Below are 25,103 nucleotides of genomic sequence, written 5' to 3'. Positions count from 1 at the left end.
CAGGCTGTACCCTGTTACTTTCAGAACACTCCCATATTGTTTTGAGAGATAATGCATCTCCTGCCTTAATACCAGGTATCTGACTGTGTGGCCTCAGAGACCTGGTGCTTCTTTGTGTAAAAGCTTTGATGGATCCTGGCACTGCAAACATTAAGGTTCTGAGAGTGATTAGAAATGTTAGAAATAAACTAGATCGGGGGAAAAATATTTAAATTAGAAATCATTCTAGCTTGTTATCTGAATCTCATTGTGAAAAATATGCTGACCTTCTTGAAGCTGGCCTGAGGTCAAGGGACTGTAGCAGCCCTTAGATTTAGTATTCAACTTTTTTTCGTCTGTCCTTTCAGCTGTCTTCTTCCTATATCTCCTTCTGCCGTGAGATCAGCTGTGCCTCTGAGATGGGCTGCTCTCTGCTGTGCTTCCCACCCCTGCTCACTGCTCTGCATCACCTGTCATTTCCCGGGTCATCACCAATGTCCATGCTTGCTCTACACACCAGAATCTTCCTGTGAGCAAGGGATACTGATAAGAGAAATAGTTAAGAAGGCACCTCTGTGCTGCAGAAGCAGGGATCTGAAAAAAAACACCACAGTAATTTATGGACTCTTACCTCTTTGGCAGTTAGCTGAGCTTCTTTGATTTCTCTCCCTTCTCCCTTTGTTGTGTTTTTAATATTTCACCAAGAGGACAGAAAATGCTTTTCCTGTCAAAAGCAGCTGTGACTGCTTCCTTCTGTTGCCATTCGGTGCTAGTCTCCAGCACTGACATTTCCATGGCCTAGGCAGCAGAGCTCAGGTCCCTCACTGTGGCTGGCAATGAATGCACTTGGCAGATGGCTTGTGTCCACCTGGGCTTCCATCACCATGGAGAGGAGGAGGCATGGCAGTGGCTTGTTGGCAGCAATGCTAATTTGCCTGTGCAGAGGATCAAGGGACTGACCTGGCTGAAAACCAGTTGTATGTTTGCTGTTTTTTAATTTCCACCACTGGGCTAGTTTTCATCCACGTTAGTCCAAGCAAGGCCCCCGCAGTATTAGGGAAGAAGCAGGAATATATAGCTGCAAGTAGAGAACAGGACTGAATCTCCAGTGGCAATTTGCTGTTAAATCAGTGTAAGTCAACTATTAAATTGTACCTTTAGACTATGAAGCAAAATGTCGTGGTATTTGGTCTCTTCATGCAGTACAATCATATTGTGACTTAGCAACAGTAAAGTTTTATGGATGGCTGTTTTTGTTAAGATAACTTTTTCCAATCATATTCACTTAGTCTCTGTGAGTTTAAGATAAAACAAGGCAATGCTGGATGCAGTTTGTTCCGCACAGGAGATGTGAATCTGGCCTGATTAACAAGATGCTTTGTTAGGAGGTTGTTGCTGACCTTGGTGGAATTTAGCTCCTTTAAAATGAGAGTGAGTAAGAGCTAGGTGGAGTTTGAGCTAGGGAGAGCTAGTAAGAGTTAGGGAGTTTGCTTTGGCCTGTGTGTGGCTGGGGACTGTAGTGGTATGTTGAAGTGCTTTTGCTTATAAGAGAAATCCCTGGGCACATTTATTGTGAATTATTCCCACATTTATTTACAAATTGTAAATATTGTAAATTATTCCCACATTTATTCCCAAATTATTTACACATTTATTGTAAATTATATGGAAAGTGGGAGAAAAACCCAGTGTTTGTGCCAATGTTGGAAATATGTAAGTTGTGGTGTTCTCAAGATGCTCTTCCTGTCCCTCTGCTGTTCTGAATGTCCCTGTATGCTGTGCAGTGTGCCTGGAGTAAAAATCCATGAGCAGGCCCCTTTGCCTGCCCCCTTGCTCAGCAGGTAGGCAATCACAGAGCAAGTAAGGCCAAGGCAGGCTTCTTCCTTTGTTCTTGCCAAAGGAATGGCAGTGCGTGGCTGGCTACCCTAGAAGCATGTTTCCCCAAAATGCTGTCTGATGTTCCCTTCCCTGGGAAGGGACAGCCTCAAGTCATGGTTCAGGTGGGTCATACTTCAGCTTGTAGTCAGGGTTGCTCATGGTTAAAATAGGTATCTGCATTGGGTTTAACAAAATTTGTACGAGATGTGGGTTAGCAGCAGGATAGTGCTTTGGAAACAGGTAAAAACCTCCTGCAGTGGGGTTTCCAGCCTTGGTTTGCCTATTGTGGAGTTATCTTTTTGTTATAATGCTTTTTGAGGTATCTCTGTTTTTCCTTTTGGCCTACTGGCAGTCTGGGAGTGATTTTAGGAAGTGAGAGTGACCTTGAACATGTCATACTAAGGATTTCTTTTAATATTTTCACATTCAATGTATGTAAATTGATTTTACTGCTGTATGTTTATTAACTTGTTAGTAGCAAATCATTTTATCATTTAAAGCAGCTGGGAATAACTGTTTTCAAATGTAACCCATTATCTTGCTCTTCGTTGGGCAGGGATTAAAATATTTTTTAAATGGTGAATATATTTCAAGACCTCAGTAAACCTTATAGGTTGTCTGTAGCAAAGTAGGTTCTTTTAGATCATCACCAGTATGTCTCATAATACCATGCCAGGTTGTGCCTCGTAAGAGCTCACAGGGGTTTCTTCTCAGCTCCTCTGACTGTCATTACTGTATGACCTTGTGCAAGTGCTTCAGCTGCTGTCACACCTTCACCTTTTTGAGTATTGTGTACTCTTGCAACATAATTATCTATAACTCAAAGCTGCCTGACCACCTACATGAAGTCCCATCTTAATAGAATCAACAGAATGTTCAAGGCTGAAAGGGACTATCAGGTGTTACCTGCTCAGGCAGGGTAAGATAGAACACATTGCTCAGGATTGCGTTCAGATGGTTCTTGAGTATCTCCAGGGAAGGAGCCTCCCTAGCCTCTCTGGGCAAACCTATTCCAGTGCTCGGTCATTGTCCCAGGAAAGTTCTTCTTCATGTTCAGGTGTAACTTCCTGTGTTTTGGTTTATGCCTGTCGCTTCTTGCCCCATTGTCTGGCACCACCAAGAAGAGTCTTGACACCCTCCCTTCAGAGGACCTTTAATGAGGTCTTTATACCTAGCTTCATCTTTGTGTTCTGCTGTTTCTACTGGCTTACCAAGCTCTTTAACTGGAGTATAGAACTCATCCTGTAAATTTGACAACAGCATTGAAGTGTGCTAAGCCATTTTGTATGTGCATGTATGTGGGATAAAATTGTCATTTCTCCAGAATTCAAGAGCAGGAGGAGCTCTGGTTAAGATCTCCTCCCGTTGCAAATCTCTTTCCCCTTCTGCTGACAAGCTCAGAACCATGCAGATTTGCACTTTGACTTTGTCAAAACTCCTGCATTTTGATGTCATGGTTTTCTTAGGTGTTTATCTGTCTTTAAATGAAAGTCACTGATTTTTATAGTGTTTTAATAAAACCTTCCACTTCATAAAATGCTTTCATTCCTTCTTTGTAACTGGCTACTATTTAATGCTGCCAAACTTGGATTTCTAAAACTAGTCACCTATAATTTCTATTTGGGCAACAGAGTAAGTGACCTAAATTTCAAGGTGCTGAATATCCCAGTACTCTAATTGAAATCCTTGGGGCTTAGTATGGGAACTGCAACCAATTTTCAGTATGAACAGCAGTTGAAGTAGTTGCATGTTTTTCAAGAAACACTTGGAGCCCTTATGAAGAAATCTTTCTCTCATCCCCACTACCTCTGCAGTTAGTTATGTTGGTATCTTCTTGGTACTTAGGCTGGCTCTGTGTTCCTTCGGTGATTCTGTGCAGTCGCTATGTTATGCTGTTCACACAAGAACATTCTGTTTCCTTCTGAAAATACTGCTGTTTTCAGCTGATGGTAAAAAGCCACCTTCCTCAGAGTTAAGAAAGAAGCTGCAAGCAGCTCATTTTAGGAAGCCTACAGCCCTTCAGGATAAGCTCAAGTGATGACTTTCTGTTTAAAGCTGTAACTTGCCAGATGACACTGCGTATCTGCAGTGACTTTTGCATTGTGGCGGCCACAAAATTCAGCTGAGGGATTCGTGTGGTTGTTCAGCCATGTTATGCTGAAAGCAGTCACTAGATGTGCACTGAAGTTTCATTTATAGAGTACCGATAGATGTCTTCAGAACTGTTGTTAGTCTGTAAAAAGTAAAAAATATGGAAGATTTAAGACAATGACTTTTTTAAAAAGTGATCTCTATTTACTTGATTGTCTCAGTTGTTATCCCTGGTAACATGTGTTTCTGTCATGTACTTACCAATTATTACAATGTAATAACAATATGGAAAACAAGCAAACAAAACCAAAACAAACTCACAAACAAAACCACCCCAACAAAAGAAGACAATACAGTGTTTAGTTCTGCATAATGTTCTGGGGCATATGATACAAAGGATTTGCTCCCAGTTTTTTTCAGTTGGAGTGCTTCTACTCAGAACGCATAGATATGATCATATGTATACGTGTACCTCTATTATGCATAAAAAAGCAAAGTTACCTTTTCAATTTCTTGCTGATTAGATATTTCAGCTTTGGCTAATTATACTTCCTAAAATTCCTCATGCTTCTGAAAACTTGTGTAGTTCTGTTTTATACTGAGGCTATATAACATCATATTTGGGTTGCAGAATGCATGAGAAAAAGGAAGGTTTGTATTCTTGCCACAGAAAAAGTTACTACTTGCTTTGTCTCAGCCAGTAGGTCAGCGTGCTCTGCACACTCACCTGTTAGGCGCGCTATCCTGCAATGCCATAATGCTTCTTACTCCCAAGAGCAAGCATTCCTTCTAATCCAGGGTTTACCGGAAAAAGTTATTAGTCATTCATTGAGTGGCACACCCATTGCCTATTGAGAAATATTTTTGGAAAGAAACAGAAGTCCACAGCATGGCTCACAGAGACTGTTTTGAAATACCTGGCTGTGTGCACACCCGTGCCCTTAGCCTTTACCTGAGGAAACTTTCAAATTACATTAGTGTGAGTTGTGTCCAAGTTGAGCAACACAGGACAGACTCTTAGGACTCATGGGCTACCTGTCAGGCTAGCGAATTTCCTATTTTTAAAGCAGGAAAATCCATGTGCTAATACCGAAACCAAAACATCCAGATACATAGTAGCTTTGGAAGTAGACATAAAACTTTACAAGGTTTTTATAGACTTAGCAAGATAATTTGGGTTAGCTCAGTGTTACAGGAGGTATTTGCTTTAGTGCTCAATAGGTGTGTGGCATCTAAAACATTGGATACATTTGTATATGTGCTCTGTAGAGCCAGTGCGTCCTGCCAGGGTGATGTATGCTGAAAGAGGAATGGGAAGTGCTTGATCTGTCTTGACATGGTCAATGGCTAGACCTGCAAAGGTGCCTCAGAACTGGCACTGACTTCCAACAGTTTTGGGATAGCTGCGCTGGAGCCAGTGCTGCCTTGCAGCAGAGGAAAAGGAAATTCCTCCCATAGGGATGGATTTTGCAATAGCAGGTGGCTGTGAGCTGACTGATGGCATCTATTGTTGGCCAAGAGGAGGAGTGTGTAGTGCCTTGATCCTGTCAAAAGAAAGAGGGAATTTTTGAGGTTATGGCAAATCCATGTGCAGAATCGGTTTTAAAAGTGGAACAAGCATTACTGCTTTCAGAGCAGAGCCATAGAAGTTGGGGTGTCCAGTTCTTGAGAGCAGATCATTAAAATGCCTTTCCAACAAGGAAAGTCACAAGCCTTTCTCAGCTTGAGGACGTTTTAAACCACATCTCTTACTCAAAATGGAACTCCTTATCAGTCCCAGCTGGTCTTGCTGGGAGTGCCACTGCCTTGGCTTACGTGCAACCTTGAGTAACTAGAGGGTTCAAGAGACACAAGGCTGCAGCAAAGCAGCACCTATTGCATGGACCTGTATCCTGGCCAATAGAACTATGGTACCAGTTGTCTGACAAAGCAGAAGTTTAGGTGCATGCATATTTCGCAGGATTTAGAAAGCATCTTAGTTCTACTGATATTCTCTTATGAGCAAGTAGACTTGTGGTCTAGGCTTTTATTCTTTGCAGGTGGTTTACAGATCCTGTGCTGAAGGTAAAAGAGGGGTTTTCCTGATTTTATGTGTTTCGCACAAACCATTTTGACTGGAACACCTCTGCTGCAGACAGGTTTTGAGCTTTTTCAGCTATGGAGAATACTAGGCAAAAATAAAGGCTACAATCTGACCCTGACTGCACCAAGTAACCTTCAAATGCATTATGAAAATTGCCTATCTGTAACTGATCTGTAGTTGAAGTCTGTTTTGTGAAGGCTCAAGATTTCTTCCCATGTAGCAATAATGAGAATATTAGCACTTTCTTACACTGAATTGGACAGCAGATTGGACTGCTGCTGCAGAATACTGCTAACTTATAATGCTTGTTTCTTGGAGAAGTGGGGAAAGCCACTACCTTGCTGTTGGAAGTTTATGTGTTTGTGTTATGAACAAATACTTTTGCTCTATGCCGGCTTCAATATAAATTTCTAATAATGATCTTTCTGTTGTTGTTTAAAGAAGGGGGGTTGGGGAAGCCTTTTATCTCCCTGTGGTATGTGAATGTTTGGGAAATACCTCCAAGTGGTGAGGGAATCACAGGTTTGACCCAAACCATTTTGGAGAATTCTAGTGTTTAAGGTGTGGCTTTTATATCCAGTAAAATATCTGAGAGGAGTGTGTTTGTTTTTCAAGTCTGGCCAACTCTGAAAGTATGATTCAGAACCAGAAGAATGAATCTGTGAAGTAAAGTAGAAATTTGAAGCCATCTGCAGTTCAAAGAAAGTCTTTGTTGAAGCCTGGTCTAGTAAACTCTACAGTAGTTTTCTACTACTAAATAAAATGGGGATTTATTTGTGAGAGGTTCTTAGTATGAAATTGTTTGTATTTCAGTTTTATGCTGAAAATGCTGTGTTTTGCGGGCTACAATATAAACTTCAAAGAAAATCTTCAGAAGGGGTAATGGGTTTAAACTCAAAGGTTAAGTTCAGGTTAGATGTAAGGAAGAAATTTTTTATTGTGAGGGTGATGAGGCACTGGAACAGGTTGCCCAAGGAAGCTGGGAATGCTCTATCCCTGACAGTGTTCAAGATCTGGTTGGACAGAGCTGTGAGTGAGGTGAGGTGTCCTCTCCCATTGTAGGGGGGGGGTGGAACTTGATGATCTTAAGGTCCTTTCCAACTAACCATTCTATGGTTTAACTGGTCTTTAATAACAACCTTACACCACTTCAGAATTCCTCATTGCTAACTACAGTGCTGTGAACAATTATGATTAAATTAATAATTTTAATAAGTTACTTGAATAATGTCTGGACACAGTGCTCTTTATTATGCAGCAATATTGGATGTTTTCAAATGTGTGGCAAATCTAATGCAGTTGTACTTTTGTTGCTGATTTCAGTCATACAGCTGAGTCTCTACATGGACTGACTGAGGCCATGTAATTCGGCTTCACTGCTGCATTCTCAGTGTGTGCTGACCCCAACAAAGCTCTGGTACCTAGTTTGTTTTTTATAATCTTAGTCCATTTATGCTGTTGTACTATTTAAAAAATGAAAGGCAGCAGGAAAAAGAGCAAATAACAACTGATAACTTGCAGCGGAAACAATTACTCTGCAGGTTTTAAAGTATAGCAATGAAACAGGTGTACTGATGTCTTAAAGCATTTTGTTTAAAATTGGGTTAAGATGTTCAATTTCAAAAGTTATTCCTCAATGACTACATGATATTTTCCTCTTGCCTAAGAAAAACACTAAAAATTTTGCTTGGACAGTCAGGGAACAAAAGAGGAAAATTTACTTGAAACTCTAAGTCTCGGTCCGCATGACAGGAGAACCATACAGACATTATGTTATTAAGTTATTAAGTCTTTGTATGTCTGCAGGTGTCTGTGCCTCATGACAGCTGGCTTCTTCAGTACTGATTTCTGTCATTTGGGAGCAGTAAATAGTTGAGGAGTATCCTTCCCATAGGTCCTTTTCTTTCCCCTCTGCCTAACTTCAGTCAAAGATGGCTGCAGCTCTCCTAAGAGTTCTGCTGCTTTCTGTGACACATGTTCAGGCCACAGATTTGTGCCCCTAACTGAGAGTCCAGCGTGACAGGAACTGCATCTACATGTGTGGAGCAGAAAGTGGAAGGTGAACACAGAACAGGTGAATGAAGCAGCAATAAACCTTTCCAAACACACTCCACATGGCTCTGCTTCTCTACCAGCCAGCACTGTTCTTTCTGTTTAATGATTTTGTTTCATTAGCGTGTTTGAAGGGCAGAAATTAAATACTGGAGGCTGATGGCATTTGCACTTCGGTCAAATTCAGTAAGATCTGTGCTTAGCAAGATCTTGTAGCTAGGAGTCATCTTCATGTTTTGTACAATGCCAGCCTTACTGAAGGAAAATGAAGAAAGTCCTATGAGCACAGCTGTTACTTATGCACAGGTAAAAATTCCCATGTGTGTAAGTACCAGGCTGTGTTAGTCTGGTTTTGTGTACTTTAGATACGTGTATTTACTTTAATTTATTGGCAGGATTGTGTTTGAACTTAACCAAATATTAGTTATAAAGTTGAAATGCCTTATTGATATAGGCATTACGTAGCTATAAGAGGACTTTGGCTCCATCCAGTACTTTGTCTTTCATATGATAACATCTGTCACTTCACAGCGTCCACCTGAAACTTGGTGTGTCACATTTATTTCAGATTATGGTTTGTATTACTGATTTGGAGTTACTCTCCATACTTTATTTTTATTTTTAAGTTCTGTACCAGTATGTGGAGTCTGGACTAATCCAGCCCTTTGCTTTAATGAAGCAAGTATGAATTAGGATCATTTTTTTTTCATTTGTCTGTATGAATGTATCTTTTGGTTCCAGTAGGACAGTCCACAAGATGGGGTGAGTTATGTCTTGTAGGTATACAGTGGTTTATTTTTAACTGAGCCAGAATTTTTGTGTGTGCTAAACTTTATTATTTTCTGAATTTCAGAGCAGTAAGAAATCTAATTCTGAAAATGACTTGCCTTCAGAAGTGACAGTTTACTTCACTGTGATGGACTCTCTAGGCAATGCCTGGTCTTCCATCAAGTGCACTTGCATGGTCTTCAGCACAGGACTGGTTCCAGATGGCTAAGGATTTACGCTGCAAGTGAGAAAATATTTCCCAATATAACACATTCTAGTATGTGTGGAGACTCAGATTGGACAGATTAGTTAATTTTTAGATTATTTTTTTCTTTTTAATACATATTTCCTGTTCTTGTTAAGCTCTAACTAAAGAAACACACTTTTTTTTTTTTTTTTTACACAGACTTCTTTATGCAAGGAGAACAGGGTTGGAATTCCAGCCTCAACTGCCTCAGAAACTCATTCTGCACAGCAGATGTGAGTTTCCAGGAAAGGACTGACTGACATGTGTTTTGGCCAAGTCCAGGAGGTGAGATTGTTACACACCTTCGCTAGCCTTAGCAGGTCAGACTTGTGTCTGAGCAGAGCTGTTCAGATACACTGTTGATGAGGTTACATTTGGGGTGCTGTGGCCATAGTTGACCTTTTTTTCTTTAAGGCAAAGAAAGATAGAAATGTCTTCCATGACTTCTAAAATACTGTGGCTCCTCACTAGGGAAAGTGCCTCTTTTAGCAGTGCAAGGTTGTGTCGCTGACAACTGTGTACCCGGTAACCTGTATGTATAGAACTCTCATGTGTAATCAATGGTGATAACTTTTCTTACTGCGCTTTGTAAACATAATGCAGAGAGAGAGAGATCAGCGACAACTAAAACATAGGTGTTATCAACATCATTCTCATCCTAAACACAAACACAACACTCTACCAGCTACCAGGAAGATAATTAACTTTATCCCAGCTGAAACAAGGACAGTGTTTTTGTTTAGGTTCATCAGTGTAACAGACAAATACTACAAAAAAAGTTTTCAAATACCTGTGAAAGAAAATTTCACATCCAGAGCTCTAAGAATTGTGCTCTCCCAGAGGGGAATTTGAGGAGGAAGGCCCTTTTTAGTGATCTGCGCATGTTTTTATTCTGTTTGGTTACTGCTGTGGAATGTTGTTAGTGGCAAATAGGAAGTGTGAGAGGGGTGAGAGGATGATGAACCAGAGGTGGATGAAGAACTGTATTCTTTCCTTAGACTGCCAGGTGGAGTCTATAACCACTTCTGTCACTGGCTTTGTGCTTTTCGTAAACGTCACACATCTTTTTTAGTTTAGCATGTGTATTGGTAGTCCCTGCTGATGGAAGAGAGCTAACACAGGCTTGCAAACAGTTTAAAAAAAGCATAGCCAAAGCAGATGTGGTGAAGACTTGGGTTAAGCTTAGTCTGCTTTTTGTACATCTGTTTTATTCACTACGCTAATTCTCTTCCTGTTTCCTTCCCTTTGTGGTACTCTTAAGGGCTCCAGGAACACCCTTTTTCTTCTTGTTGTGTTATACATGAGCGCTTGCCTTTCCTGTAGAGTCTAGAGATGTGTTTTCATAAGAACATAGAGGCTCAAGAATAGGGCAATATAGGACATGCAAACAAATTTTTGTTTCTTCAGCCTCTATTTCCTGTTATTGACAAACCCTTGACTTTCCTAGCATCAAGATGTCTGTATTAAACATCTACAGGAAAAATAATCAGGCTTCTGAAACTGAATGCAAAATTATGTCTACCAAGGCAGCTTATGTGCAAGAGAGCAGTTTTCCTATGAAGTATCAGAGGATGTTTTGTGAGATTTGTTGCATCACATACACTCTACCTCATTGCAGAACTTTGTTTAATATTTTTAAAGGTACTACCAAACATGTTGGGGTTTACTGTGAGGGTGGTGAGGCACTGGAATGGGTTGCCCAAGGAAGCTGTGAATGCTTCATCCCTGACAGTGTTCAAGGCCAGGTTGGAGAGAGCCTTGGGTGACATGGTTTTAGTGTGAGGTGTCCCTGCCCATGGCAGGGGGTTGGAACTAGATGATCTTAAGGTCCTTTCCAACCCTAACTATTCTATGATTCTAATCCTCAACAAGCCTTAGCTGCAGTCTGGCTTTGTTTGAACTCTTCCAGAAGAGGTACGATCTCAATTTAATGCTTGAAAAGTAAGTGGTTAGGTGTGGAGTTCCCAGTCGTAGCACAGACACAGTAGCAGAAGTGACTGTGAGGACCATGTAAATAGCAGATCTCAGCATTATAGGTACGTAGTAGAGAAGTGGTAGGTGGTGCTGTTCTGCTGTATTTACCTGTTGTTCTCAGGCCTGTTAATAAAGGAGTAATTTGCTTGCTTAGTGCATAATCAGAAATAAATTTACTATGAGATGGCATGGAAACACATTCATTCCTGTTGTGATAGTCTTTTTATTTTCATTATGGATTAATCATAGGCTGAATTAATCAGCAACCCACGTACAAAGTCTGCATACAAAGAACTGTGTAAAGGCTTTATAATTGTAATGGTTCCACGGGACATATCTGAATTTTCTGTCAGCCTTTTGTATGCCCCTGAGTAGTGCTCAATTAGTAAGCCCTGTGTCTTTAGTTAGGTAGAGTCTTCAATTTGGGATAGAGTGTAATTGATCAAAATATTGGGAGTTGATGGAGAGTAACACAAAAAACCCCAAGGTGTTCTGCCTGATGGGCAAGCACTGTTCTTGACGTGGCTGCAGTTTCCTCTGGAAGAAAGTGTCACCTGAACCTAATCCAGTCCTACTGAAACCTTCAGGATTTGACTCTGTGTGTGATGCCTTAGTTCAGTTCCTGTTACTGCAGCGTGCATTGTGTGTGACTCCTGTGCCATCAGTGGGTGTTGGTGAACGTTGCTGTTTTATGCAGAAGGCTGGTGGCATCTGTAACCTTAAGGTGTAGAAGTCTTGAGAGGCAGAGTTGTCTGGAGCCAGTAGCCCATGAGTGGACACAACAGAGCCTGTTTGGTCATAGCCTGATTATCACTAGAGGGAGTTGGTGGAAATCTTGGGGTTCTCTGCCTTCCAAGTTCTTACAGAAAGTCCTGTGGGCAGGATCTGACACCTGAGGAGGTGGCTGTGCAATGGAATACTACTCTGGAATGAACATGTGTAATTCTGCAGCATTAGCTTCCATGTTTAGGTGCACTAGTGGCATGAATACTTTAATCTGTAATTATAGTTCAAAGGAATATAAAACTCCTAATTCAGAAACTTAACCTCTCCCCACCCTCCAAACCAAACTGCAATTCGTTAGAATGGCACTGCAGATGTGAATTAGAAGGACCTTGTGAAAGCAGCAGCTGCAGCAAAGTACTGCGTGCAGTAGGGGCGCTATATGGCAGACAGGTATTTTGTGTATTTACACAGAATACAGTCTCAGTTGTATTATTCCAGTATGTTTCCTTAAAAAAAAAAAAAAAAAAGGCTAAAAAATTAAAACATAATCAGTGTTAAATATGATTTTCTTCTGCTTTTCTCCATCAAATGTTGCTCAGATTAAAGGGGATCTTTTGCAGTCAGACCTATTCTTTAACTGTAGTTTTGATTATTTTTCTTTTTTTTAATTACCATTCCTGCTATTAAAAATGTGTGTTATACTTGTATAGCATTTTTGAGGTCTTGATGGTGAAGGAACATGACCTTGAAATAGTTGGCTGTATGTTTGACAGCCATCTAAAGCAATATTCAGTGTGCTTAGCATGTGTTGTTAAATGAACTTCAGAGTTCCAATTTAAATGATGAAGGGTGGGAATGCAGTTTAGGAAATCACCTTTCAAGAGTCTGTGGTCATGTCTAATTTGCTTTTCTGATTGTGATGTGATCCAGTTAGTACTGATGCTGAAATATTTATAAGCAAATACAGCATGCTGCTATATCAGTCATGATAACATGAAAGACATGCTAATTTTAAACATTAAATTTCACACTTTACTGCCATGGAGTCAATACATAGACTGTTGCTAGCCAAGCAGTAGTTGTAGGATCAATCAGCAAGAATATTCTTAATTTAACTGACATGAACTTACTAATGGCTAATTCCAGAGACAAGAATGCATGAACAGTGCATCAAGCATATGCCAATGAAACAAAATGGGCAATAAAATTGTTTTCCTTTTTCTTTCCTTTTTTTTGAGTCTATAGATTTAATACATATAGTATGATACAGGTAATCTTTTTTCCTTGATTAGAGAGAAGTAGAAAACTATTCACAGGATTACCATATGTGAAACACGAAAGTGCTAAATGATTGATTTTTGCACCACAAAACCCAAAGACAATTGTGGTTGCTTTTTTACATGTTCTCTGAAATGGAATTGAATGTCAGAATTTGATGTCTTACTGAATGTCTGTTTTATTCATATTGCTGCAGGAGAGGGGAGTCACAAAAGGGGCTCACTTCAAGTGATGATAATGCTTCATGCTTGTTTAACTTTTGCAAGAATGTCACAATTTTAGGGATAGATTAGAAATACAGAATTCAAACCTGTGTGTAAATACTGCAGTCCAAGGGAAACAAACTTTTATTGGCCGTTTTGCATGGCCAAGGCTTCACCCACAGGCTGCAGCAGAAATAGAAGTAGAATTTGTTTTGTGTCCTACTTTTTATCGTAACGACATTGTTGTAAGAAGTAATGAATGCAGGCTACATCATGTTTTTTATATGTCACCAGAAAACAGTTTTTTGAAGTGGTTTATTTGATTGTGGAGTGATGTTACAGTAGCATTGCAAGTCTAGGGTCAGTAATAATTGTTCTTAAGTAAGGTTTATGGGTTCCTCTTTTGAGAGAGGTATTTCTGTACAGTCATTTAGTGGTAGCTCTGCCCTGATTATAAGCTTTTGAATCTCCAAGCTGGTTGGTGAAGTGCCAGAACTGCTTTTGTTGCATCGTTGCATACTCCTCCTTAGGTCAGCATTACTACTAATAAGTTTTCTTCTCTGTATGTGTCAATGTGTGGTGTTGCATAAAAGTGTGAACACTCACTTCAAGCTGACTTGTTCTGCAGTTCAGGTCAGTTTTCTTTCTGAGATTATCTCTGAGATAGCAAGCGAGCATCTGCATGTGTGTTATAGCTGTATAAAAAGTGATTGCATTTATATTCAGTGATATGTCTCATGGCAGCAGGTGGTTTCTCCTCCTCAGAAGCAGCTCATTAGTTCATCTGAGGAGCTGTCATGTAATTAATGAAGTTAATCTGGAAACTTTCTTCTGCCTGTGGACAGGAGACCATAGACATCAAGGACTTCAGGGGAGCAGTTTCTTTACATAACTGTCCAAGAAGAGTTTGGTGATTGGTATGCACGCATGAGGTGATATGCCTGAGGGCAATTATAGCTACATCATAATGTTTTTGTGGACAGTGGCTGGAAAGCATGAGCAATGCATCACTTGGGCATCAAGAAATGGATGGTAGCATGGATGGGTGTTTCTCTATTTGATTAAAGGGAAGTCATGGGTGTTCCTGTCTGAATAGCTGGCAAAGAGGCTTCCCTTACTTCAGCTGTGTATTCATCATATTCCCAGCAGTTGTCTGAGCTAGTATTTGCCTCTGTGAGCAGTAACTTACTAAGCAGTAAGTGAAGCACAAATGAGAATAGCTTTTGAGGAAATACAAGTGTGAATTCGTAATCTGTGTCAATACACATGCATTGTGTTGCCCAGGCTTTCCAAATGCATCCATGCAGCCTGTGCTATTATTTCCTAGGCCATGTCTCATCTACACTTGTCATGCAGTTACCACACCCTGCCAGTACTTCCTCAAGAGGTACTTCCCTGACATTAACCTTTTTGCAGTGGTGGGTGGGACCAGAAGTTTTGCAAGAAAAGTTATAATGAGAAACTCTCTGGTAGAAGTTGTAGTGTAGAGTCCAAATTGCAGTGATATTAGTAAAGGCCCCTAGATTCACATCTGACCAGTTTTTATAATGTCAGAAATTATTTGCTTCAAGGCTTTTTGGTTTGGGTTGGGGATTTTTGGGTGTGTTTTGATTTGTTTTGTTTTTTGGGGGGGAGGATCATTTTTGTGGTTTTTTTTTTGTTTTTTGTTTGTTTGTTGGGTTTTCTTTAGATTGTTTTCAAGATAACTGGAAGGCATTTGTCATGTGTGTGTTTAAGCTGTGTCTCTTGATTGCTGTTGTGTCTTTTAGCCATCCACGTCTAAGCATGGCTGTAAGGCAGCATAAAGCAGTAAAGATTGACCATTTGGAGCATTAGAAGAAACTACTGGGAAGAAACACGTGTTTTTCAGTAGAGTGACATCTTTCTTTACATCTTTCTGACATCTTTAAATCAGGAGATTGCTTATATTTGCTCAGAAAACACTGATGGCAGAAACACTTGTTGCAAATGTTTTATCCTTTGTCTGGTTATAAGGAATGAGAACCTCTTTAGGTGCTAAAATAGACAAGAAAAAAAAAAGCAAGATTCAGTTTATAGGAGATTAGCAAGATTAACTCTGGGGATTTGGGAGAGATGAACTATAAAACTCATTTACATGGAGGGAATAGCAGCCAGACTGTCCTGGTCATGTGCCGGAGAGCTAAGGAAAGAGGGTTCTGTGGCATCCTTGGAGCATGGGAGTCTTACAGCATACACATGCAACAAGTTCAACACAGCAGCCTGCCCAGTGTCCAGTCGGGGAAACTGAGACCTGTCTGTGTGACCTTGCACTTGACAGCATGCTGACTCTGAGGCAGTGAGTCTGGGTTGGTCTGACCACTTCCGTATTTATTTTGCAAATATCCTTCCCCCTGTCCTACTTGATTTCCTGTTTAGTAGAGGAATATGGGTGTTTCCAGGATTAACATGGGCATTGAAACATCGGTGAAGTCCAAAATCTTCTTTTTTGCATGGCACTTTTCTTTGCTGCTGCAACACAGTTTCTTCTGTTGATTATAATGAATCACTTTGGAAAGCTGGCTTAGGGCAGAGGTGCTAGATGTGGTTGTGATTGAAGTAATTTGCTTTTGTAGGAGAAATGTGATACTTGATAGTTTTCTATTTCTTGATAAAATTCTGTGGGTTTGGGATTTTTTTTCTCCCCTCTGCAAGTATTTAGTAACTTTACAAGCTGTGGTAACTTTGACAGTCTTTGATAAATTGCTTCTCTTTACAGTAGGTAAACTTAGTATTTGCCCAAAAATACATCAAGTTTCCAATAATGCAGCTGATCTTGAGAAAGTAATTTTTGTTACTCCTGTCATGCCGGCTGAGGAGCAGATACAGAAAGCTGTAGAACACTCAGCTTTTCAGAGCTTGAATGTAGAGAGCTCTTCTACTTGTGAGATTTCCCATTGTTTGGCATCAGGAAACACTAGTCTCCTTCTAACATCTTTACTTTGTGGAAGAAGGTTTCTGTCCCCCTATTGCAACAGAAGAACCAAATAATGATGACTATTGAGGTGGGGTTTTTTTGTTTTATGGATGAGCTGCTGGATTCTTGGACCCCATGTGAAATTAGCCTTAGTATTGGATACCTCAGTAAATTGGAAAAGGCATCTAATTTTAGCTGCTTCCCTGGCATGAAAGGTCAGTGTCCAGCCCCACTGTTTTGCTGACAGACTTTATCGTGCAGAATTGCTGATTTGGGGATACAAGCCAGTTGCTGTAATTGTTTATAAACTAGCCCCCTTTTGCCAGGAAAGGATATGAAAGTCTTTCAAAACTACTGCTGGCCCTTAGAGTGCTGTCAAAATTTCTTCACTGCCCTTTTGATTGTCTTTTCCTTCTTGAGCCATAATGCAGTACTTTCTTCTTGGCCAGGGCTGAAGACTAGACCTACAATCTAAAGTTAGGCTTTAGCCTAGAATTAGACTTTTATTGTCTCCAGGTACACTGGTTGATGGTCTGTCTTCTAATAAGTGTTCTCTCTCCAAGACAGGCATCAGAACTACAGGAATAGTCCTGTGAGAGAGAGAAATAGTGGAGTTTCCTGTGAGGAAGCACCTGTGAGTAGATTATTATCTTACCTCTCTAAGTGCAAACACTGTGGTTCTTGTATAAAAGACTCAAAACCCAGTTCTGGTTTTGTTCACATTAGTGTAAACTCTGCCATCTCATGGTGCTGGAGCATGTCACAACGTGCAGTTTGGGCCCTGCTGTTCCTGGGGTTGATGAGAAGCTCATGTTTGGCTACTGCTCGTGTACAGGTCGGTTAATCATTTAAAACTTGATGTACCCAAATGCATTCCAGAAATCCACTGCGGCTCACTTTGAGCAGTAAAACTAGGACTTATGAAGCAAACAGGCATAAGAAGTAAACAGGCTTGCTCAAGACTTTTGTATTCTGCATGCTTATACAGGAGAGTGCTCTGAACTATTTTATTGGTTGGGAGTGAGAGGAGGTTTGGTAGCAACTGCAGACTGCAATGCCCACGCAATTCGCCATGTGCTTGGTAATAAATAATAGATATAGAGAGTTTTTGATTTCATGAAATTTTGTTTCAGATCAAGTGTTTAGAAAACAATTATACAGATTATAATTAGAACATATTTCAGGTCTACTTTCCAGCGGCCATAGGTATGGGGTGGTGGTTGGGACGGTGGGGGAGGGTGTTGGGTGGTGTTTTGCAGGAGGAATGGTTTAGTTTTTTTGGCATAACACAATAAAGGGAGTTTTCAGTTGAGCAGCCATCTCCTTCTGCAGAGGAAACTCACAGGGTGATATTTATGCTTGTTTAGTCATCAGAGATGAAGTGCACAATAATGGTAAGCCTATGTTTCTACAATTGGAGGATATTTCTCATAATGAAGGAAGTCTCCAAGGTCAACAGCTACAATACCCGGAGAAGTTACATCACAAAACCACATCTGCACAAGACTGCTCTCTTCCTCCCACCCCCCTTGTCTTCTTTTTGCATGTTCTCTCTCTCTCAGCTTAAGTCTTGCTCACATCCCTTGCAAGAATACTGTGGATTTGGTTTGGACTTCTGTTTGCAGTGTTATTTAGCTATTAAAAAAAATAATAGGCCAGCCCCCCAAGCAATCAGCAGGAGTGAATGAGTAGGTTTTTCTCCCTAAATAATTGGAAAAAATCCAAGTATAGTCTTCTAATATCCTGGACATTCCCAAACTTGGTTTGTCTATCTAATGTTTTTGCAATGAGCATTACATTGTATTGTCATGGTGGCAGCAGCAGCACCAGCCTCGGCCTGTGCACTTCTTAGTCATTTTCTGTCATGTTATAGTAGTGGGCAGCTCATGCTGTTACGTTGAGCTGTGTGTACATGAAGGAGAAAGTTTTAGGATGTTTTAGCAAAATTTGCATGAAGGAAAAGAGAGCAGGCTAGATCTTAATTTTTCCAGATCTTAATTTTCCATTTATTATGCAAATTAATGTAACTGGTACATGTAACACAGTTTGGAAAACTGTGATGTTTTCTTGTGTTTGTATGCATGAAATTTCAGTGCAAGGAATGTATTTTATAATGTTATTTTTCTAAGCAGTACTTTTCACCAATGTTTGCTTGGTTTAGCTATAACAAATGGCTGTTAATCTGAATTCAGTTGTCATATAATGGCAAGAACAAGGACACTCCTTAGAAGCCTACCTGTCCATTTTATTTGTTTGCCAGCCTCCTGGTGAGGTTTGCTCTTACTCCATCCACAGGATAGCAAAGTGAGAGGTTGCTCTACATACTCCTCATTGCTGTAGACCTTATTCTGTTTATACCCAAAACTCTGACTCAATACTGTTGAAGTCAGCCAAGTCATTCCTTGGCTTCAGGTTGTTCTGAATCAGTCTATAAACCTAAAAGTCAAAGCTGGTTCTAACAAAGAAAACAAAACCTTTTTCCTTGTGTTCCTAGCAGAACTTGTGTTGTGGTTTAAGCCTGTTGTTCATGTCTAATCATGCTCAGTGATGATCATTCCAAGCATCATATTAGAGTGAAATTACCTAGTATTCAATATTTCTTTGATTGCATCTGGTTTGTCAACAATTAGTGCATTTAAAAAGGGTGGTGGCATTCTGCCGTCCCTGTTCCCTCACTCTGCAATTGGGAATGGTAGTTACGAAGAGGTGTAAATGTCATCCACATAGCTAGGTAACCGTGAGTATTTAAGAAGGTGAGAATAAAGGCTGACCTTCTTTTAGGTGTGTACAGGTATGAGATAAGTTGGATTGGACTAGTGAAGGAAGGATTTATAAAGCTTAGGATATGTGTTTTGGAAGGTGTGCTAGATGTATTGGCTATAAGTTGCTCATCCTGGCCTTGCTCAGCATTGTGGCCAACATTTTACTTTATTTTCCCAATGGAGAAACAAGATACGCTTCAGAGCATCATCTCGGAAAATACGTGGAGTGCCTTCATGGCATTCTAGGTGGAGGCTTTTTGGTAAGTAATGAGATTCTTTCAAGTTTATTTTGGAACTACTCAATATTACTATTTCTTTACCATTTACACTAGTAAATTGATCAAATACCTTGTCAACAGGAATCTCTTAAGTTGGATCAAAAGAAATTAGCTATGTTACCATATAAGTATTATTAATTGTTATTGGTTATCTTATCTGCAACATTATGTCACTTTAAAGCTGAGAAAATCAGAGTCTAGGGTGCAGAATACATATGCAAAACTGGAACCAAGCCTCTGAGCGCGTCATGGTTTGCATAAAGGGTTAAATCTTACATTTTACTTATTTAAAAGGAGTTCAACAGTATACCCCTAGATAACTAGCATTTAGTTAATAGTTCCTTAATTTCTACTATATGAGATGTTGACAGTTATTTCTCTGCCTTAGCTGTTTATTCAGAAGAATCAAGTGGCAGTTACCAAAGCTTTGCATTCCAGTAACAGCAAAGGATGAAGAATCGAGTATGTTCATTAGAGGACACTGTTAATCTCAAGCTATTATTTTCTGTCTTTTGTAATTTTATGGACCACATTGTAGCATATTTAAGTTCCCTGACTTCAGGTCTCCTTTGTAATTTGCTTTTAAAAGTCCTCTTAGAAATAGGCTACAGGTCTGAAGACTATTCATCTGGGTAGTTTTTATTTTACTGTCTCGTTGAGTAAATCTAATCAGTTTGCAGATAACACTTCACTCTTTCTGTATGGTTTTCCAAGGTACTCCTGGGTGTGGAAACTTTTTAAGTTCAAACTATTATTAAATCCTGATGTTGGTGGGTTGGATACTCTGTTTAATCAACTCTCCTTGATTTTTATGGTAAAAGCTCTGGAGTATGGATGATTTGTGTTTTTTACAGGTAGCTCTTGCTTTGTTATTTTTCATTTCTGTCACTGGAAACTGGTTGTGAAAACCTAGAAGCAGCAGTCTGTAATGAAATGTTTGCCTGAATTGGGCAAAATATTCCTAGGCTCTAGTCATACTGGTTTGTCACACAGGCAATGATGACAAGTCTTCAGTGACTAATATGTCAGTAATAGTTGGGTTTTTTTTAACAAATAATTGTGGGAGACTTCTCTTGTAGTCCTCATTTGACAGAAAGTGAATACATTTTTTGGCAAAACATTTTATTTGGCGGATACAGCCTTTAATGTGAACAAAAACTTTTAAAGTTGAAGTACTTTAAGTTGCAGCAGTACCACAGCAGGCTCTTTATGCACTTAAGTGCTGTGTATACACAAATCAGAAATAGAAATACACCTATCTTGGTGTTGGTGTTACTGATATCAGAGGCAAGATGCCTGCTGTGTTAAACAGGAGTGGAACTCAATAGCTCACACAGAGTGCCTCAGCCCTCTGCCAAGAGTAATGTAAATGAAGTTAGTGTGAGGACTGTCTTTTATCTGTCTTGTCTGTGCAACAAAATAGAAGTGTGGTGTGTCTGCTCCACATCTAGGTACTTATTCCAGCTGCAGTATTCATTGGGCTTCACAATGATGACTCCTGTGGATGCTTTGGCCATGAGGACTGTGGGAAAAGCTGTGCGGTGAGCCTTTACACTCCCGTCCCAGATAATCTCAAAGACAAGGTGATGGCTGTGTCAAGAATTCATGTCTCTGTTTGCTGTGCAGATGCTGTCCTCAGTTCTGGCTGCCTTTATTGGGATCATTGGTTCTGGATATTGTATAATCATTTCAGCACTGGCCTTGTCTCATGGACCATACTGTTTTACTCACTTAGAAAGAAACTGGATCTATCCTTTCACTGAATCCTCTGGAGGGTAAGTTGGCTGTTCATGAGGATGTTAAATCTTCCCCTCTGTACACATAGACTGTATTTCAGTACCTTTCAGCAATATCCAGTAACCATATACCAAGATCTGTTCATAAGTTTATGCTTCTTGTTCACTTGGACTTGAACTTGCTCACTTACTCTTGAACAGATGGCATCAGTTACTCACACTGCTTAAATTTAAAACCAAAGCAATATAAATTCTCTGTCCTACAAAAAGGAATCTGATCATATATGTATAACTAATAATATCTATATACCGTATACTGTTCATATCCATGAACATCACTAACATAAAGCTTTAGGACTTCGAGGGATTTACAAACTATGAATAGCGGTTGTTACAAAAATTGTCTCATCATTTGTGTAAGACTGTTTTGTGAGGCTTGCTTCTGAAGTTGCTCTGTGTTGCTATAAACTGGCCTATTACCTTCATTAGTGACAATGGCATAGAAGCTTTGTAAATGAACTAGAAAAGGTTTATAAGAATCTTTGTACACCACAGGGCTGGGAGGGCCAGAAGCGCCTAACTATCTCTAATTAGGGCTCTCCAGCAAACCAAGCTGAATTGTATGCTATTCCCCATTAATCCACACAAGTCCCACAGTCTGGAAGAGGATTTGGTTTGGATCATGGCATGCTTTTACAGCGTCTGTATGATTGGCAACCTCGAGGTTGTTTCTAGTAACAGTTTATGGCTGATGCCAGACTAGAGAAAGTTTGAGTACTAAGAAACCACATAAAGCAACTTTGCAGCAGAGAGCTTGAATTTTACATTTCAATTGCATCTCTCCTGGGAGGGGACATTCATCCTCCTCCTCCATTCCCTTCCCCCTTGCCCCCTCTCCCCCCATATGACTGAATACAGAAGAACTGAGTCAGCTCCTTGCTGAAGGTTCATCAGGGCTGATGTTCTGAAGATATGGATGCGAACTAACAGCTGGAATACTCTGAATTTGCTCTGTGTTTGGCTCTTCCAGCATAGGCATGTGAGGGCCCAAAGAAAGCAGCACAAGAGAGGAGGTGACCCGTTTGGATCAGTAATTGCTGTCTTCAGAATAAAGGCCCAGTCCTGAAAAGCTCTATGGTTGTTTTGAGAAATAGCTTTGTTCTTTCAGCTTCCTTGAGCTTGTGTCTCACTTTAATCAGTAATACAAGATTCTGCCTTTATAGCTTAGTTTGCTTTTATTTTTTATTTTGCTTTTTTTTAAAAACCTTTTTAAGAAATTAAGACTTAACAAAAATGTATGGTTGATAGTTCAACATGCTCTTAAACAGAGCAAACTCTGCATGGAATAAACCATTGCATTTTCTATTCCCACTTTGAGTATCCTCAATGCAGTTACAGACTGGACATTATTTGTTCTAGTTATAGTAAGCATCCCACTCTGTTAATATGCTTCTAATTGCTTTGTACAGGTACTTGTTTGAGTATAACAGGTGGTCTGAATGTCAAGAACCTCATAACATTGTGCAGTGGAATGTCACCCTCTTTTCCATCCTTCTTGTCTTGGGAGGAATAGAGTTCATTCTGTGCTTCATACAGATAATCAACGGCATTCTTGGAGGACTGTGTGGGTTGTGCTGCAGTCATGAGGAGGTAAGCCATTTGTAGTTATAACCATACTTTTTTTTTTATATAAGGAGGAAGTTTGAGTATAAAGAGGAAGTTCTTTACTGTAAGGGTGGTGAGGCACTGGAATGGGTTGCCCAAGGAAGTTGTGAATGTTCCATCCCTGACGGTGTTCAAGGCCACGTTGGACAGAGCCCTAGGTGGCATGGGTTAGTGTGAGGTGCGCCTGCCCATGGCAGAGGGGTTGGAGCTAGATGATCTTAAGGTCCTTTCCAACCCTAACTATTCTATGATTCTGTGATTCTACTTCTCAGATGAACTTCAAACACTTGTTACTGATGTTACTGTGGAATCTTACTTAGCAGCTACTTCATAGGTATTCTTAAACAACAATTCACTGTACAGGTTTTTTTACAGCCCTGTTGTTTGACCACATGACTTCAGCTGATCCCTCAGCTGTCACAGTGAAGTTAGGCTGCAGAGGAGCTGGAAGGCTTTTCCCCTCCCTGTGGCACCTGTTGTCTTCAGCACTATATAGGTGTGATATACCTGAAATACAGATCTCCTGGTGGTGTTTTTTGCCAAAGCCTAAACCACTGTTGCATAGTGTGCTACAGTTTTGTGGTAGGTTACTTGTTCTAGCTATATTGCTTTAGCTGTGTATTTTGCTCACATGCAGCAGATGTATTACTGAGAATATGCAGTAATGAAAACCACAGCCTCTGGCCTTGTTAAAGGGAAAGAATTAAATTGCACATAGCTAACAAAACCTGCAGACAGATCTGATGGGTTTTTTGAAGGAAGGGTTTTTTGGTTTGTTTTTTTTCTTTTTGAAGAAGGGAAATTTTCCCAGACTTCTTTAGTGTCCCGTTAAACAGTTTGAGTATGTTGTTAAAATTGGTATCATAGTTATAGTGTTGGAACTGTAGTAGCTTAAGGTATGAACCAGATGTGATTTATATCACACACATTATGACTAAGAACGTTTCACATTTTTAACTGACGTAGTTGAATGCTGTGGTTTTATCAAAGCTATTACTGTCTTCTCACTCCTGTCTGCTATGCTGTAACTGCAGTATAAAAGAGCCGTGCTAAGGTTGTCTAAATGTAGCCAGGTTAATTTTAGCTCTTGTGGTTGGATATAATATTAGCTTTCTTCCCCTTAATAAGTGTCTTTCTTTTTGTTCTCCCCACAGACATACGCTTGCTAGAAACTTGGCAATGTATTGACGTCGGTACATATGTGTGATGTATTGAGATATCTGTGGGGTTTTGGGGGTTTGGAAGTTTGGGGGTTTTGGTTTGTTGTGGGGTTTTTTTGTTGTTTTTGTTGGTTGGTTCTGGCTTTTGGGGGGGGGGGAGGTTGGGCATTGTTTTTTTCTTTTGTTTTGTTTTTACATTCCATGCTTACTAAAATGCACGTTGTTTGTCGTCAAACTGTGCTATTGCCATCAATTTAACTGACTTGAGGCCAGCCTTTGTTGTTAGTCATATGTGTGTTTTCCAACCTGCCTGTATCTAAAGCCAAAATGTATCCTGAATTTCTCTGGTTCATTTCATTTTAGTATGGGCAACTGCCTGAACGCATGTCACTATAGATGTTGGGTTTGTGCTTTTTCTTTCTACTGACAAAACGGCTCTGTACTTTATGTTGTTTTCCTAGTAAAGTTGCACTTTGTTGGAATGAGCACAAACCCAACCTAGTGTGTCCTGGTATAAAGGAATACTAGGCTGGAACAAAAATAAAGCAGCAGTAAAATGTGGGTTATTGAGTGCAGATATATGTGCTTCACCTCTTCAGAAGTTTTCTGAACTTCTGTATTTCACAAATAAAGATTTATATTAAAAACACCCAGCAGGTGTCGGTGATTCTTTCCCTGCCCCTGCTGAAACACTGCTTTCCTCATCTTACTGTAAAAGATAATGCAGCATTAAAACATGACTATAAGGCAGTCAGGTTATAACCTATTTCTCCTCTCCAGCAGGCTCTGTCAGAGTGGGAACTGCTTCACTGTTTGGTTTAGATCATTTAGCTGGGCCAGGCAATTGTGCATCAATAAGGGTATGATACTTCAGTGACACGTATGGCTCTGTGACAGATTAAACTATCTACATGGAGTCTTAGTCCTGTGTCTGGGCTACTAGTTAGTTCATTGCTGATGGCCATCCCAGGGACCAGAGGGGGATTCCCATGCAGCTGAGCTATAGCTCAAAAACATACCAGAAACTTGAGGTGTGTCTCAAGCTGTTCTCACAGCCCAGTCTGCCAAGTACAAAAGTATATCTGAAAAAAGAAGTTAACCGTGAAGATGAAATTGCACATATGCATCCACAGCAGCAAAAGAACTCGCAGATGGGAAGAATTTGTGTTTAGCACCTCAGGATATCCGCTTCTTGCAATGTCATTTATTCATACATAAATACATAGAAATAGTTGAGGGCAGTCTTTCATACTTTACTGCAACTGCTTATTGTATTTATCTGTGTCTT

At 40.0% G+C, this 25,103-nt stretch overlaps 1 protein-coding gene across 5 annotated transcripts; it reads left to right on the top strand.

Moving 5' to 3' along the window:
- Positions 1-1,471: 1,471 nt before the first annotated feature.
- On the top strand, positions 1,472-24,464 carry TM4SF1 (transmembrane 4 L six family member 1). Of its 5 annotated transcripts, XM_062603093.1 has the most exons (8): positions 1,472-1,581; positions 1,653-1,692; positions 1,880-1,979; positions 16,782-16,848; positions 20,706-20,795; positions 20,881-21,029; positions 22,460-22,640; positions 23,810-24,464. In XM_062603093.1, exons 3-8 carry the CDS (start codon positions 1,936-1,938, stop codon positions 23,822-23,824), a joined length of 546 nt encoding a protein of 181 aa, XP_062459077.1. In that variant the 5' UTR covers positions 1,472-1,581; positions 1,653-1,692; positions 1,880-1,935; the 3' UTR covers positions 23,825-24,464. The 5 variants fall into 5 exon arrangements, with proteins under 5 accessions (XP_062459077.1, XP_062459078.1, XP_062459076.1 ...); XM_062603094.1 differs by lacking the exon at positions 16,782-16,848; XM_062603092.1 differs by lacking the exons at positions 1,472-1,581; positions 1,653-1,692; positions 1,880-1,979; positions 16,782-16,848 and adding exons at positions 1,769-1,820; positions 19,160-19,236.
- The last annotated feature ends 639 nt before the right edge of the window (positions 24,465-25,103 follow it).

The sequence above is a fragment of the Pezoporus occidentalis genome, unplaced genomic scaffold (genome assembly GCF_034315485.1).
Source record: "Pezoporus occidentalis ecotype Australia unplaced genomic scaffold, CSIRO_AGI_Poc_V1 ctg8, whole genome shotgun sequence".
Lineage (NCBI taxonomy): Eukaryota > Metazoa > Chordata > Aves > Psittaciformes > Psittacidae > Pezoporus > Pezoporus occidentalis.
Note: the sequence above shows the minus strand (reverse complement) of the source record. Positions and strands in the feature narration are given on the sequence as shown.

Excerpts from the sequence above, each read along its gene's own strand:
- TM4SF1 (XM_062603090.1), top strand. The coding sequence starts at position 19,060 with ATGTGTTTTGGAAGGTGTGCTAGATGTATTGGCTATAAGTTGCTCATC. Across the intron at positions 20,796-20,880 it reads ACTGTGGGAAAAGCTGTGCG|ATGCTGTCCTCAGTTCTGGC; the intron begins GTGAGCCTTTAC and ends TTTGCTGTGCAG. Across the intron at positions 21,030-22,459 it reads TTCACTGAATCCTCTGGAGG|GTACTTGTTTGAGTATAACA; the intron begins GTAAGTTGGCTG and ends TGCTTTGTACAG.